This window comes from Petaurus breviceps, unplaced genomic scaffold, assembly GCF_028583685.1.
Source record: "Petaurus breviceps papuanus isolate PSGF00001 unplaced genomic scaffold, PetGlider_PUasm1.0 207, whole genome shotgun sequence".
Taxonomy (NCBI): domain Eukaryota; kingdom Metazoa; phylum Chordata; class Mammalia; order Diprotodontia; family Petauridae; genus Petaurus; species Petaurus breviceps.
Window position 1 is genome coordinate 30,272,248 of NW_027185850.1, and position 14,544 is coordinate 30,286,791.

General features: G+C 44.7%; 2 protein-coding genes and 1 pseudogene across 3 annotated transcripts in view; all 3 read right to left on the bottom strand.

The window, feature by feature from the left end:
- The window catches only part of LOC138165054 (small ribosomal subunit protein eS8), a 230,036-nt gene that overhangs the window by 29,519 nt on the left and 185,973 nt on the right, over nucleotides 1–14,544 (bottom strand). The gene's annotated exons all lie outside the window — the stretch shown is intronic.
- The window catches only part of LOC138164851 (armadillo-like helical domain containing protein 1), a 40,389-nt gene continuing 29,186 nt past the window's right edge, over nucleotides 3,342–14,544 (bottom strand). Inside the window, exons 6-11 of the mRNA XM_069092771.1 lie at nucleotides 5,217–5,339; nucleotides 5,067–5,139; nucleotides 4,665–4,794; nucleotides 4,414–4,491; nucleotides 3,933–4,014; nucleotides 3,342–3,846 (exon numbers count right to left, since the gene is read on the bottom strand). Of these exons, the coding sequence (XP_068948872.1) occupies nucleotides 3,716–3,846; nucleotides 3,933–4,014; nucleotides 4,414–4,491; nucleotides 4,665–4,794; nucleotides 5,067–5,139; nucleotides 5,217–5,339 (617 nt within the window). The 3' untranslated portion in view covers nucleotides 3,342–3,715. The remainder of the gene's footprint in view (nucleotides 3,847–3,932; nucleotides 4,015–4,413; nucleotides 4,492–4,664; nucleotides 4,795–5,066; nucleotides 5,140–5,216; nucleotides 5,340–14,544) is intronic.
- LOC138165106 (U5 spliceosomal RNA) overlaps nucleotides 14,452–14,544 on the bottom strand; it is a 153-nt pseudogene continuing 60 nt past the window's right edge.

Here is a 14,544-nt window from a genome sequence, read left to right on the forward strand (position 1 = left end):
CCGCCCAGAGAAACGTCCCACATAACAAACTATATTTAAAGGGAGAATAAAGGAGGGGAAGAAGAGGAAAGCAAAAGAAGGGCCTGGAAGGGGCTGCCTGGGGAGGCAGTGGGGGCCCCTTCCTGGGAGACTGGATGCCCACTTGTCCCAAATGCTGAAGTGGGGATTTTTTCAGGCATGGTCCCATGAGGGTCCCTTCCAGCTTTAAATTTATCATTTGGTGAAACTGGACTGCTAAATATCCCAGTTCCTTCAACCGACCCTCAGATGTGGCCCTTTCCCTCCTTGGCAGCCCTCCTCTGGATGTTTTTCAAGTTTCTTTAATGTCCTTCCTGAACCATGGTGCCCAGCCCCAACCACAATGTTCCAGATGAGGCATGACCAGGGCAGAACATAGAAGGATACCCGTCTCCAGCTTCCTGGAAGTTCCACCTTCCTTTAATGCAACCCATGATCCTGATAGCCCCATTGTCTTGATGGACTGACAGCACTGCAGTCCCCTAACCCCCCCTCACCCCCATCATTTTTAGGCGATTACCTCTTCTTATACTTGTATGGTTAATTTTTTAAAACTGAGTGTAAGATTTTACACTTTTCTCAACTAACTTTCACATCAGTCACTTGAGTTTGATGTTCTAAGAGCCTGTTGAGATTTTTGAATCTTTTCAGTTTTTTAAATTACATTTTATTTTGTTTTTAAGCAAAGATCATCCTTCTTTCCCTCCCACTTCTCACCTTGACCTCTACTGAGAAAGTAAGAAAAAACAGTGCCTATTAAAAAAAAAATTTATGGTCAAGCAAAACAAAATTTTTCATTGTCCATGTCAAAAAAAATCTCAATCTGCGCTCAAGGCCACTATTTCTGTGCCAGGAAGTGGGCAGCATTTTTTCGTTGTGAGTCCTCAGAGCTGTGCTTGGTGATTGTGTTGATCAGAGTTCTCTCTCTCTCTCATATGTGGGCATATATACCTATATATACATATTTTTTTGTTTTGTTTAATGTTCTTAGAATTGTCTTCTTACTTTGCACCCCCCACACACACACACACCTTGACTATTAAGAACACAAGAAAAACAAGATCCATTATACATACATATATAGTCAATTGTAACGAATTTCTACATTGGCCATATCCTAAAAAAATAAAAAATCACTCAGTTTGCATGCACCCTGAATCCTTCCTATTAGGAGGTGGGCAGTATGTTTCATTGGGCCTATGGAATCCTGGTTGGTCATTATGCTGAGAAGAGTTTAACATAATCGCATTCCATCACATTTATATACCATACTTTGTTCATCCATTCCCCAAAGGAGGGGCACCCTCAGGTTCCCATTATTTGCCACCTCAAAAAGAGCTATAAACATTTTTGTATTTCCTTAGAATTTGTTTTGCTTAAGACTAATTCTGCTTCTCCATCCCTACTAATTCTCCCTCCCCATGACTTCCCTTTCTCTCCTTTTACCCTGTCAAATGAAATTATTTCTATACTCAATTGTGTGTGTATAGGCTTACTTCTTTTGATCAATTCAGAGGAGAGTGAATTTCAAGTTTCAGTCACCCCCCCCCACCCTTTCCCCTAATTTGTATGAATCTCTACTTTCATATCCTGATTATGTGAGATAATCCTTTCTGTTCCCACTCTAGGCTTCAGTCTTGTGTAATCCTGATTGGACTCCTTGGTACTTGCATCCTTTCTTCTTGGCTATTTGCAGTTTTCTTCCCTTGACCTGAGATCTCTAGATTTTTATTATAATATTCTTGGGAGTTTTCATTGTTGGGTTTCTTTCAGGATGTAACTGGTAGATTCTTTAAATTTCTACTTTGCTCTCTGATTCTAAGATATCTGGGCAGTTTCCTTTTATGATTTCGTTATATAATGAAATTCTTTTTTTGTTTATGACTTTCTTTTTTTGTTTATGACTTTCAGGTTGTCCATTGATTCTTTTTTTCCCTTGCTTTTTGGAGGGTAATTGGGGTTAAGTAACTTGCCCAAGGTCGCACGGCTAGTTTTTGTGTTGTATCTGAGATCACATTTGAATTCAGGTCCTCCTGACTCCAGGGCAGGTGCTCTATTCACTGTGCCACCTAGCCGCCCCAATGTCCATTGATTCTTAAATGTTCTCTCCTCAATCTATTTTCCAGGTCAGTTATTTTTCCTATGAAATTTTCTTCTATGTTTTCAGTCTTTTGACTTTTATTATTTCTTGCTGTCTCATGGAGTGCTTAGCTTCCATTGATCAAATCTAATTTTCAAGGAGTTATTTTCTTCGGTAAGATTTTGTACTTTTTTTTCTAGGTTATTAATTCTCTTCATATCTTTCTTTCCTAGTTCTCGCCTCTTTTCTCATTCTTCTAGTATTAATTTGGTTTTTTAAATCTTTTTTTAGCTCCTTTAACTCTTGCTTTTACTCTTCTAGGAATTCTTATTGGAGTTGCTCTTAACTGCATGTATATTTGAAGCTTTGCTTGTAGACTGGTTTTTTTAGTCCTTTATTGAGCTCCTCTGTCCCCACAGTATTCTTTATGGCCAGGTTTCTTTTTGGTTTGCTCATTCTTCTAGTCTTCTTCTTGACTTTGGACTTTTTGTTAGTGTTAGGCTTTGCATGCTTCTGTGTAGGGTGTTGGCCTGAGCCCCTGTCGTCTTACATCCTTTTGCTTGAGGTTAGGGACCTATATACTTTCAGCAGTCCCAAAGAAGGTCTGTTGACTACCCTCCCTCCCGGTCTGCACTCTGCAAATTTCTGACCCAGGTTTAGTTCTATCACCTTGTTTATGGTTGGAAGTTTCAGCAGACTATGCATGAACTCATCCCCTATTGGCCTTCCACAGATTTAGAGCAACTAAAGTGTGGGTGCCCTTTTAATCTGAGCTGCTGCTTCTGGGATCGGAGCCACAAAGCTACTGTTTCCTTCCCCAAACTTATTCCTTGTACAGTATGCAGCTGGGCCCAAATGCTTGTGACCGTTCCAGGTCCACAGTCACCCATGCTCCAGGCCTGATCCCCTCCCAAGTGTCCTCAGACCTTTCCCTGCCCATGTGTTCAAGCTGCCCTGGGCTAGAAAAATGACTCACTATGACTTTGTCTTGGCTTTCCCCTTCAACATTCAATCTGGCGCATTCTCCAGATCTTTGTTGGGAAGGTGTGGGGGGAGAGCTACACTAAGGCTTCCTCTCACCCTGCCATCTTGACCACCTCAGGCCTGGTCTTTTCTTTGAACTCTGAAGGGAGGGGCTTGGGCCTTCACACTAGCTTAAGGGGAATGGTGCAGAAACCTCCAGAGGTCTCTGAAGGCTGGACCATAAACCAGGTGGTAACTCTTTGCCCAATAGCTGCCAAGCATCTCTAAGGTTCTCCAACCACATTTTTAAGAGGAGCAGGTCAGGCAAAAGAAACAACTTAGCCCCAGAGGGCAAGGCTGGTAGATCTGTTACCTGTTTAAACTGGCAGATGCCTGTGAATGGGAATATGGCCACCCTTACAAATGCACACATCTACTGAGAAAGGACACTCTGTTTATTGGACTCCCTCCCACACCTCAGAGACCCAGAGGCTGGGAGGGGGCTTGGAGGGGCAGCCAAGGCTCTCCCATGGGAAAGCTTCCCCTCCTCACATACTCTTGCACCCATCAGCCTCAGGGGCCTCCCCTCCCCCCAGGCTGGTGGGCAGCCCTAACAGGCAGGGATGAGGGTTCATGGCCAGAGGTGGGGCAGTTTCAGGGCAACTTCATCTGCTCTGCATTACCCTTGGCTGTCTCCTCTTTCACATCACCTTCCTCCACAGACTTGGGGACTTCAAAGCTCTTCCGAGTGGTTGAGGAGATTTTGGAAGAGAAGATCCCTAAAGCTGGGAGTTGGAGGCAGACATTAGTCCCCAGGCTGCAGGCCTGGCCCAGCTGAAGCCCCTTCTCTAGCCTCTAGAGCCTAGCTCACCCTCAGGGATGTTGATCTTGTTGGAGGCCAGGATGTCAGCTTGGATGCTGTCCATATTTATGTACAAGTCCTCTGCATTGCTCTAGGAAATGGGGGTGTTACAGTGAGGTGGCTTTGGGAATAGTGGAGGGGGCACTGTGGGGAAGGGGCCTGGTCTTTGGGGAAGTTCCCCCCAGGACTGGGCTTGTGTTAGGCCAGCAGCCACAGAGAGGCCCAGCTGAGAACCAGACAGTGGGTTCCTGTAGCACTGAGTACCCGGGCCCAAGGACAGAGAGATGCCTAGACCCCAGCACAGCCTGACCTCCTGAGAGCACAGAGGTGGGGGTGGAAGCAAAGAGCCAGCTGGAGGTCTGCCAGAGCTTTGTGGGGGGTGAGGACTAGGCTCCTGAGGCAGGAGAGGGGCCAGCTGAGGTTGAGCCTAGGCCTGGGGGGCAGGATGGGGGGAGGAGGTTGGGGTGGGAGAGAGGGGCAGGAAGATCACCATGAATAGCTCAAACAGAGTATCCCCCATGGCCATATGCACATGCTCCTCCACTATGGGAAATGTCTGGACAAAGTACTGCAGAGAAAGAGAAGAGAATAAAGGCAGGAGGTGCTGGCCACCATCCCAGACTCCCCTTCTCCAACCCCTACCCTGTGCCCCTCTTCTCCAGGTACCTGTCCCCACCCCCACTCCCAGGGCTCCCCTCCCCAGCCCCCTCGGCCCCAGCTCCAGCCCTGTCCCTTCCCTACCTCCAGGGTGAGGCTGGCCAAGCGCTGCCCATTGCTGTGGTCCTGGTTGCCCATGGCATACAACAGGTGACTGACTACCTGCAGGGACAGCAGCTCCTCTGCCACAGCCATGGAGCTTCGAGATAAGATCCTGTGGGAAGTGGCCCTGGTAAGCAGAGCAGAGATCCCCTGGGCCAGGCCAAACTGGGCCAGCTCATCGAGGGGCCCCAGGCAGTGTGCAGTGGGCCTTGTGTGGCCCGGGGGTCCTGAGTCAGAGCTGCAGCAACTAGCATAAGGGCTCATCACTCACTGGGCAGATATATTAAGCACCTACTATGTGCCAACCAGGGTGCCAAGACATGGGGATGGAAAGAAAGTTCCTGCCCTCAAGGAGCTCCCAGTCTAATGGGGAAGACAACTTGCCCGATGGACTTGGCGGCTGCAGCTTGCTGGAGAAACACAGGGAGGTGGCCAGAGACCTGGAATACTGTTGGGTCTGCAGAAGGAAGGAAGGGATGGATCCTGGGTAAGTGGACAAATCCTGCTGGGGGCCCCCAGGGAGGCCTGGCTCACCTTCTAAGACCTTGGGCTGAAGCTTGGTGATTTCCTTGGCAGATGGTTTCAGGAGCGCAACCAGGCCTTTAAGCAGGGCAGTCCGGACATCAGTTTTGATGAGGTCTTTGATCAGCTCGATGGCTGTATGGGGAGGGGGCACAGAAAAGGAAGGATCTCAAAGCTCTGATCCCAAAGGTAACACCTCCCACCTGGCTCCTGGGCATAGAAGGGGTCCACCACTCACCAGGCTGCCCCAAACCCAAAGACCTTCCCTGAACTGGTCCAGCTGCTTGGCTCCTCTTCTCCCCAGGCTCCCAAGTGCAGCCCAGAACAAAGAGGGCCTCTGGGCCCACCCTTCCCTTTGGCTTTTTGTCTACAATGAATCTAATTCTTCTAGAAGGCATCTGGGGATGCTGGTACACTACAGGCCCCTTATAAGGGCCATGAGGCACCAACAACCCTAGAGTCATCTTGGGCTTCATCAGTAAGCAATGGGGAGGCAGCTGGCCTCTGTCCTGGTCACACCTTATCTGGAGCACTGGGGTCAGTTCTTATTGCCAAGATTTCAGAAGGACTTTGATCACTTGGAAGGTGGCAGCCAGAACAGTGAAGGGCCTAGAGGATTAGCTCAAGGAATTGGGCATATTTAACTGAGAAGAGAAGGCTCAGGGGAACACAAGTGATGGCTATCTTCACTAAATCAATAAGTCAGTCAACAAGCATTTAAGTACTTATTATCATAAGCGCTGAGAATATAAATACAAGCCAAAAAAAAGTCCCTGTCCTCACATAGATTACCTTCTAATTCAGAAGACAACACATAAAAGGAAGCTGAAAAAAGGAGGTGACTGGGGGAATGAGGTGCCCAACTGGGAACAGAGTGGAACACTCCAGAGGAGATGGACAACCTGGGTGTCCTCCTTGAATGGAGCTTCAAGGATCAGGGGGTGGGGCACCTCCTGCAGACCTATCACTGCCTGCCTTGCTGAGGGGCAGGGTTTCACTTCTCAGGACTCCGAACCAGCAGTGGGGGGAGGGGAGGGGTGGTTGAATGAAGGAAGAACTGCCCCAGAGTGGGCCAGGCTGCCTCCAGAGGGGATGAGCTCCCTTTCCTTGCAGTTCCTCAAGCAGAATGTGAATGGCCTCTTCTTATCGTGGGAATTCTCTTGTGTATGGGTTGGACTAGAGGGCCCTCCCAAGTCTGACCTTCTGTTAGTCTCTGATCCTGTGTCAACCTCAAGCTGTGGCTGAGGTCTGGATACTCTCTTGTCTGTATTCTGAGTCATTAGGCACCAAAGTGAGATGAAAGTGCAGAGCAGAGTGGTTTTAGGGCTGATAGAGGATGCATGCATGGGTGTCCTACATCCATTTGACAGGGTTTTATTTTTCTTAGTAAAGACATTTACTAAGGAGACATAGTAAATTCAATACCTGTAAAACATCACCACCCCCCATAAAATAAATACACTCAAGAAGAAAACAAGCGTGGGCAGCTAGGTGGTGCAGTGAATAGAGCACCGGCCTTGGAGTCAGGACAACCTGAGTTCAAATGTGGCCTCAGACACTTAACACTTACTAGCTGTGTGACCTTGGGCAAGTCATTTAACCCCAATTGCCTTACCTCCCCCTCTCCAAAAAGCAAACAAAACAAAACAAAAAAAACCAAGAAGAAAATAAGCATTTATTAAGGACCTGCCTGCCATGTGCTAGCCTATGCTGAGCCCTTTGCAAGTATCACCTCAATTTTATCCTCATAACAACCCTGGGAGGTAGGTACTAATATTGTCCCCATTTTACAATTAAGAAAACCAAGGCAGACAGAGGTTAAGTGGCTTGCTCAGGGTCACACAGTAAGTGTCTAAGACCAGATTTGAATTCAGGTCTCCCTGACTCCAGGCCCAATACTCTACTCCATCGCCTAGCTGTCCACTCAGAATCCAAAGGAACAAGTGGACTCAAACTTGGAGTTCAATGGCAGTGAGGTATATGTGTGGCAAAGGCATCTTCTTGAAGCCGAAAGACCTGTATGATCTCTCTGTCTTTCTATAATATCTCCCTTTGTATCTAATCCCCAGCTGAGCTCTGCTTCTCTCCATGACCCAGCTCTATTCTCTGCTGCCAGGGCTCATGCTTCTTGCAGCTGCTTCCTTTCCCAAGTGACTCTCTTTGGATCTCTATCTGGAGTTTTGTCTCTGCTCCCTGCTAGATGTGGTGTCTCTGATTGGTCCCCCAGGACACCTTTTTTATTAGTTAGTTTATTTTTAGTTTTCAAACATTCACTTACATAAGTTTTAAATTTTCTCCCCCTCCCTCCCCAACACGGCATGCAATCTGATATAGACTCTACATATATGTTTTCCTATTAAACATATTTTCACATTAGTCATATTGTTTTGTTTTGTTTGCTTTTTAGAGGGCAATTGGGGTTAAGTGACTTGCCCAAGGTCACATGGCTAGTTTTTTTTGTGTTAAGCATCTGAGGCTAGATTTGAACTCAGGTCCTTCTGATTCCAGGGTCAGTGCTCTGAGCCACCTAGCCACCTCTCACATTAGTCATATTGTATAGAAGAGTTACAACAAATGGAAGAAACCATGAGAAAGAAAAAACAAAACAAAAAAGAAAATAGTCTGCTTTGCTCTGCATTCTGACTCCATAGCTTTTTCTCTGGATGTGGATGGCATTTTCCATCATGTGTCCTTTGGGATTGTTTTAGGTCCTTGCATTGCTGAGAAGAGCTAAGTCTATCAAAGTCAGTCACTGTGGCTGTTACTGTGTACAATGTTCTCCCCCTGAGTTACTTTCAAAGTTACAAGACTTATGGGGGGGGGAGTGTGAAAAGATAGGAGAAAATTCTTGCTCCCCTTCCTCAAAGGGATGTGCACAAGCAGCTCCAAGCTTATCGTGTCTTTGAGCTTCCAACTCTGAAATTCACGGGGCTATTAAAGCCCTCTGAGGGCCTTTTCCCCTTCTTGACTCAGAGGTGTTTGAAGTTTGTGAAGGCATGGTGAAGTTTTACAGGCATTCTAAAACCTCATTAGCATTCTCTAACAACATTCCTTGCTTTCAGTGACTCTATCAGTGAAAATATCTCTTCATAAGCCTGGAAATAGTAAGACCACAAATACCCTGGTGAAGGGAGCTGAAGTTCCTGGGCAGTTAATTACTTGCATGATTCCTAGAGAGAAGCAATTCTTGAGCAGAAAGGGTAGCTTGCTACTCTACTTATCCTATCCCCTCCACCACCGTCAACTGCTGAATGTCCCATTCATTGCTGGGTTCACTCTTTCTGAAGAGATGCCAGAAGAACACAAGGAAGAGGGGTTGGGGCTATGTGGGCAGCCCCAGCCCAAAACTGGGGGGACAGTTTCCTGGAGTCGGTTATGGGAGTACCAAGCAAGCCACTGGCCAGGCACTGGGTACCACAGTGAGCTCCTGTGAGGCATGGGGAGTCCACATTCCTTCTCCCGCTGATTTTAGCGCCTTCCACCAAAATGATCGCTTATTTATCCTGTATATTTTGTATTTGTAACTAGTCATTTGCATGTTGTCTCTTTGTTAGACTGTGAGCTACTTGAGGGTAGGGATTGTTTTAAGAGCAGCTAAGTGGCACAGTGGATAGAATCTAGGAGTGGTAATCAGGAAGACCTGAGTTCAAACACTTCCTCAGATGCCAGCTATGGGCAAGGCACTTAACCTCTGTTTGCCTCAGGTCCTTCATCAATAAAACAGGGATAATTGCGCCTACCACCTTGCTGGTTGTGAGGATAAAATGAGATAGTATTTGATAAATGAGACAGTGTTTTGCAAACCTGAAAGTGTTATAGAAATGCTAACATTATTATCCTGTTTCCCTTTCTTAGCCCAGTGCCTGGCACATTAGCAGACTGCTAGGTGGCACAGTAGATAGAGTGCCAAGCCTGGAATCAGGAAGCCGCCTCTTCCTGAGTTCAAATCTGGCCTCAGACACTTACTAGCTGTGTGACCCTAGCAACTCACCTAATTCTGTTTGCCTCAGCTTCCTCTTCTGTAAAATAAACTGGAGAAGGAAATGGCAAACCATTTCTTTGCCAGAAAATCTCCAATAGGGTCATGATAAATCAGACATGATTGAAACATGACTAAAAACAATCCATGCTTGTTGCCTTTGAATCAGAGAACACTTGATCTACCTGTTGGCTCTCAGCAAGGTTTCCGTTCTTGTGGCCAAGGACGGCACAAGGTGGAGGGAGCTCTTAAATCTTATTTGATGCTTGACAGGAGCCTTGGAGTCAACTCCAGCTGAGCTGATGGCTCTGGGTTACTTTCATATTCACTGTTGTAAATACCTTTAATTGATACACTGAGAGAGTGGGAAAGCAACGGCAAGGGAGGGGAGATTGGGATCCTAGCGCAGAAAAGTAAGAGGCTTTTGAGTTGTTTGGGGGAATTTATCCATTACCTTAGGCTTTAAATACAGTGTCCAGGGGTGGGGGAAGACTAGGTACTTTCTGTGAAGCCCACAGCAGGTGGTGGGTGGGCTCCTAGCTCCAGACTAGCTTCCCTCCTCCCACCCATGTGCAAACCCCATGGAATGAGGCAGTTTGAGCTTTGAGTGACACCTCGTGGCTTACACAGATATAGCATCTTGAGACAATTTGGAATTGGAGAATTGGAAGGGGCTTCCTGTATCTGGTTAAACCCATACCCCAAAGAAACCTCACTATTACATACTGGGCAAGTAGTAGTGGCAATCTGACCTCTTGAAGACTTTCCAGGAGAGGGAGCCCATTACCCCTCTTGGCAGACCCTCCCACTTCGGGATAGTTGTATGGTTAGGAAGGGTTTTCTTAATATGGATTTAACTTTGCATTTAAAAATTTTTTGAAACCAGCTTTCATGTCCCCATTAAGCCTTTTCTTTTCCAGGAAAAATATACCCAGTGCCTTCAACCAATCCTCATATGACAGACTCAGGGCTCTTTAGTCCCTCCTGGCTTCCTGCTCTGGACATTCTCCAGCTTGTAATACCTTTGATTTACGTCCTTAAGAAAACAAACTTGTACACAGTAATAGCAACATTGTTCGATGATCAACTTTGATAGACTTAACTTTTCTCAGAAATACAATGATCCAAGACAGTTCCAAAAGACTCATGATGGAAAATGCTACCCACATCCAGAGAAAGAACTATGGAGTCTGAATGCAGATCAAAGCAGACTCTTTTTACTTTTTATTAATTTGTTTTGTTTTCAACTACTTTTTTTTTTCTTTCTTGTGGTCCCCCTTTGTACTGATTCTTTTTTCATAACATGACTAATATGGAAATATGTTTAATATGATTATAAAAAAAGAGATATAAGCCATTAAAACAATAACAACCAAGGTCACTTCCCAATACAGTTCTCCTTTTAATCTTCCCCTGTACCAAAGAAAAACTTACCCACAACCTAACCAGCAGAGCGACTGCATGTGACAGTCTGTGTAATATTCTGTACTCATATTCTCCAACCTCTCCACCAAGAAAAAGGATGTTCCACCGGGGAAGGATGTTTCCTTTATTTTTTTCTTGGAGGGGCAATTGGGGTTAAGTGACTTGCCCAAAGTTAAGTTAAGTGTCCAAGGCCAGATTTGAACACAGGTCTTCCTGACTCCAGGGCCAGTGCTCTATTCACTGCACCACTGTAGCAGCAAGCACCCCGGAGTCCCCAGGGTGGCTGCTCACACAGGTTCTTGGATCTGCTTTGATAAAGGAAAGCAACTCAAAATGGGTTAACAAGCTTACTTTAATCAGTCAGACATATATCGTTTACCTTGTTCAGGGGAAAAAGGTCAGCACCCCGAACTTCAAAGCATATAGGCAGAATTATCAAGACAGAAACAGATCAAGTAGACAGATTTCCAAATTGTCCAACCATTACATCCATACCCAGTCAACATCTGGGTTTCTACATCTGGGTTTTTCAAAGCCCGGGGACTCTCAACAACGGCTTCCCAGAATTCAGATCAAATCACAGAACACTTCTCAAAGTGAGTCCCAAAACAAAGCTACACATCAGGGCTTATATAGCCTTCTCCTGGCTCAGAGAATGTAACAACCTTATTGACTCACTGGCCAATCAAGAAGTATCTACTGAAAAACAAGCCTCACACCCCAGACTCCAGGTGCACTTTAGCCTAGGGGCAGGGAAGATCTTTAAATCTGCATTTCCATTACAACCACCTAGCCGCCCCTATGTTTCCTTTTCTTATTTTGTTTTTTATTTTTGCTTTTTGGAGGGCAATTGGGGTTAAGTAACTTGCCCAAGGTCACACGGCTAGGTTGTGTGTGTGTGTGTTTGTGTGTGTGAAGTGTCTGAGGCTGGATCCGAACTCAGGTCCTCCTGACTCCAGGGCCTAGCCTGCCCTATGTTTCCTTTTCTTTAATCTGGACTCAAAGGTAGTCCCTTCAATGGGTCTCTGAGGTTGGTTTTTCTTTGGTGGAGCTGTTATTTACATTGTTGCCATTACCATGTATACTGTCCTGGTTCCATTGACTTTACTCAGTATCAGTGTATACAGGCTTCCCATGTTTCTCTGAACTCATAGTTATCATTTCTTATAGGGCAGTGATATTCCATTGTGGTCAGAAACCATAATTTTTTTTAGCTGTTCATCAATGGTGGGCAAACCACACTGTTTCTAGTTTTTTGTTACTACAAGGTGTTATTAGTATTCAAGTTATATTATTATAATATATTCTTAAATAATATAAATTGTTAGTTATATTATTATTGTAATTAATATTTTGACACTGATCACAGTGACTATTTTGGGCTATATATGGAGTAAAGAGATGACTGGATCAAAGATATGAAGAATATAGTGAAAGTGACTCTTTGTGCCTAGTTCTGAAGTGTTTTCCAGTACTTGTATCTCCACAGGCCACTTCCAAGTAATAACTATTGCTATTACTGGTCATTTTTGCCAATTTAAGGGAAAATTTCAGAATTGTTAAACTGGCATTTCTCACATTACTAATGATTTTAAGTACTTTTCACATGGCTGCTGATAGTTTCCTTTTGATAATTTTCCATTTATATCTCTTTTTTCTACTAATTTATTGGAGAATGACTCTTAGTCATATATATTTGTGTAAATCCTCTGTATATCCTGAATATCAGGATTTTATCAGAAGTATCTGATAAGAAGATTTTTTTCTGTCAACAGTTACATTGGTTTTGTTTAGGCTAAAGCCTTAAAATTTTGTGTAATTAAAATTATTTTATCTTTTGTAAATTTCTCTCTAGCTCTTGTTATGAGTTTTCTCTCTCACCATAATGATGAAAAAACACCTCTCTGTTTTACTGTAATCTTTTCAGGACATAATCTTTTATATTTGTGTCAGGTATCTGTTTGGAGCTTACCATGTATATGGTGTAAGATGCTGTTCTAATCCATTTTCTTCCAAACTGGTTTCTAGTTTTCCCAGAAGTCCTTGTTGGAAAGGGACTTCTTTCTCCAGTAGTTTAGGCTCTTGGGGGCTAAGACACTGGGCTACAGTTGTATATAGCTTCTTCTGAGTTTATTTGTTTGTTTTTATCTAGGGTGTCCCACAAATCTGGCTTTCTATTTTTTAACCAGTGCCAAATAATTTTGATGCCTTATATTTTGAGATATGGTCATGAACCCATTCATCCCTGCTTTTATTTTCCCTTTATTTCTCTTGAGATTGTAAACTTTTTGTGATCAACTTACTAAAAATGATTTTTAAAATTTACTCAATAATGTTCTATAAAATAGTTCCTTGGTAGTGTGATTGAGATAGCAGTAAATCTGGAAATGAGTTTGGGTTCCCCATATTCCAAAAACATTTACTGATACTTGCAGAATTCTGAGCTAAGCACCAAATGGGATAGAAATAAGAGTGGTTATGACTAGAGCCCTGTAAAGTACAAAGCATTTTCCTCTCTCCCCTCTAGGTTCTTGGGCATTACTCTCTCCTGGTTCTCCTCCCATCTATCTGATTATTCCTTCCCTTTGCTGAATCTCTATCAAGGTCTCATCCACTAACCATGATTACCTCTCAGGGCTCTTTCCCTCTTCTCTTCTTCCTCTAGACTATTTCACTTGCTGACCCATCAGATCCCATTAATTCTTTATCATTTCTGTGCTCAAGATCCTCAAATCTATTAGTAAGCAGTCCCAGCTTCTCTCCAACTTTCAGACTGCCTTCAGATGACTTCCACATCTGGAACTGGGTGAGAGACACACACAAGTTTCCTCTAAGACTCAGTTTGGTGGTTCCTTCTTAGAGAAGGGTATTATCTGCAGATATTAATAAAGGCTGATTGCAATTTATCTGAAAAAGATCTGGGGGTTTTAGTGGCCCACAAAATGAGCATTATGAGTCCAGTAGAAAGACTGGACAGCCAAAAGAGCTCAAGGGATCTTAGGCTGCATTATTGAGAGAAGGCAGAGCTTCCACCATGGTTAGTTCTGAGGAATATGATGATTGAAGGATGTGGCTTATCGCGGGAGTGTCCAGAGAACCGCGACCAGGATGGAGAAGGAATGGAGTCTGGACGTGTTCAGCCTGGAGAAGAGAAGGTTCAGGGGAGACAAGCTGCTTATCTTCCAGGATCCCCTGTAAAGAAGGGAATCAGCTTGTTGTCTTCTGCTTGGCCTCAGAGGTCAGAGCCAGGAACAATGCAGATTCCAACTGAGGCTGCATGTCAGGAAGTGCTTCCTCACCTCCAGTGGGAGGAGCTGCCCAGGGAGGCGGTAAGCTCCCCGATCCAGGCAGCATGGATGACCACATGATTTGAATGAGCTGCTGCCAGTTCCCTGATTCTGTTGACTGGCAGGACCGTAGGGAGCGTGACAACTGACCCGATGGGTTTGGGTCCGCCTTCCTGTCTTTCCTGCCCTAGCTATGGGTCACTAGATTGTAAGTTCCCTGAAAGCAGGCTCTTCCGTAGAAAGGGATTGGGAGCAGGGTCTGTCCTCACTCAACGCTTCTAGAACTGCATTCACTCAATTCTTAAGGGAAAGATTGGGCCCGCAGTACTCTCCTGAGAATCTCCCCACTCCCATCTTGGCTCCTACTTACCTCAGGTCCTGGAGAACCTTTTGTCTCTAGATTATTGTAATTTCTATCTGGTTATAAATACAAAGTTCTACAGCCTAACATAAACATTGCAGATGCGGATACAATGATTACATACCATGAGCCACGCGATCATGTACATACGCACGTAGTTGTACAAAGTTATCTTTTCTTGAACACTGCACTATAAACCCTGCCTAAGCAGGATCTCAAAAAATTGATGAGTAACTCAATTGTTTCTCTCCACGGAAATCTTTAGTAAAAGGCGAAAGATTTATACGA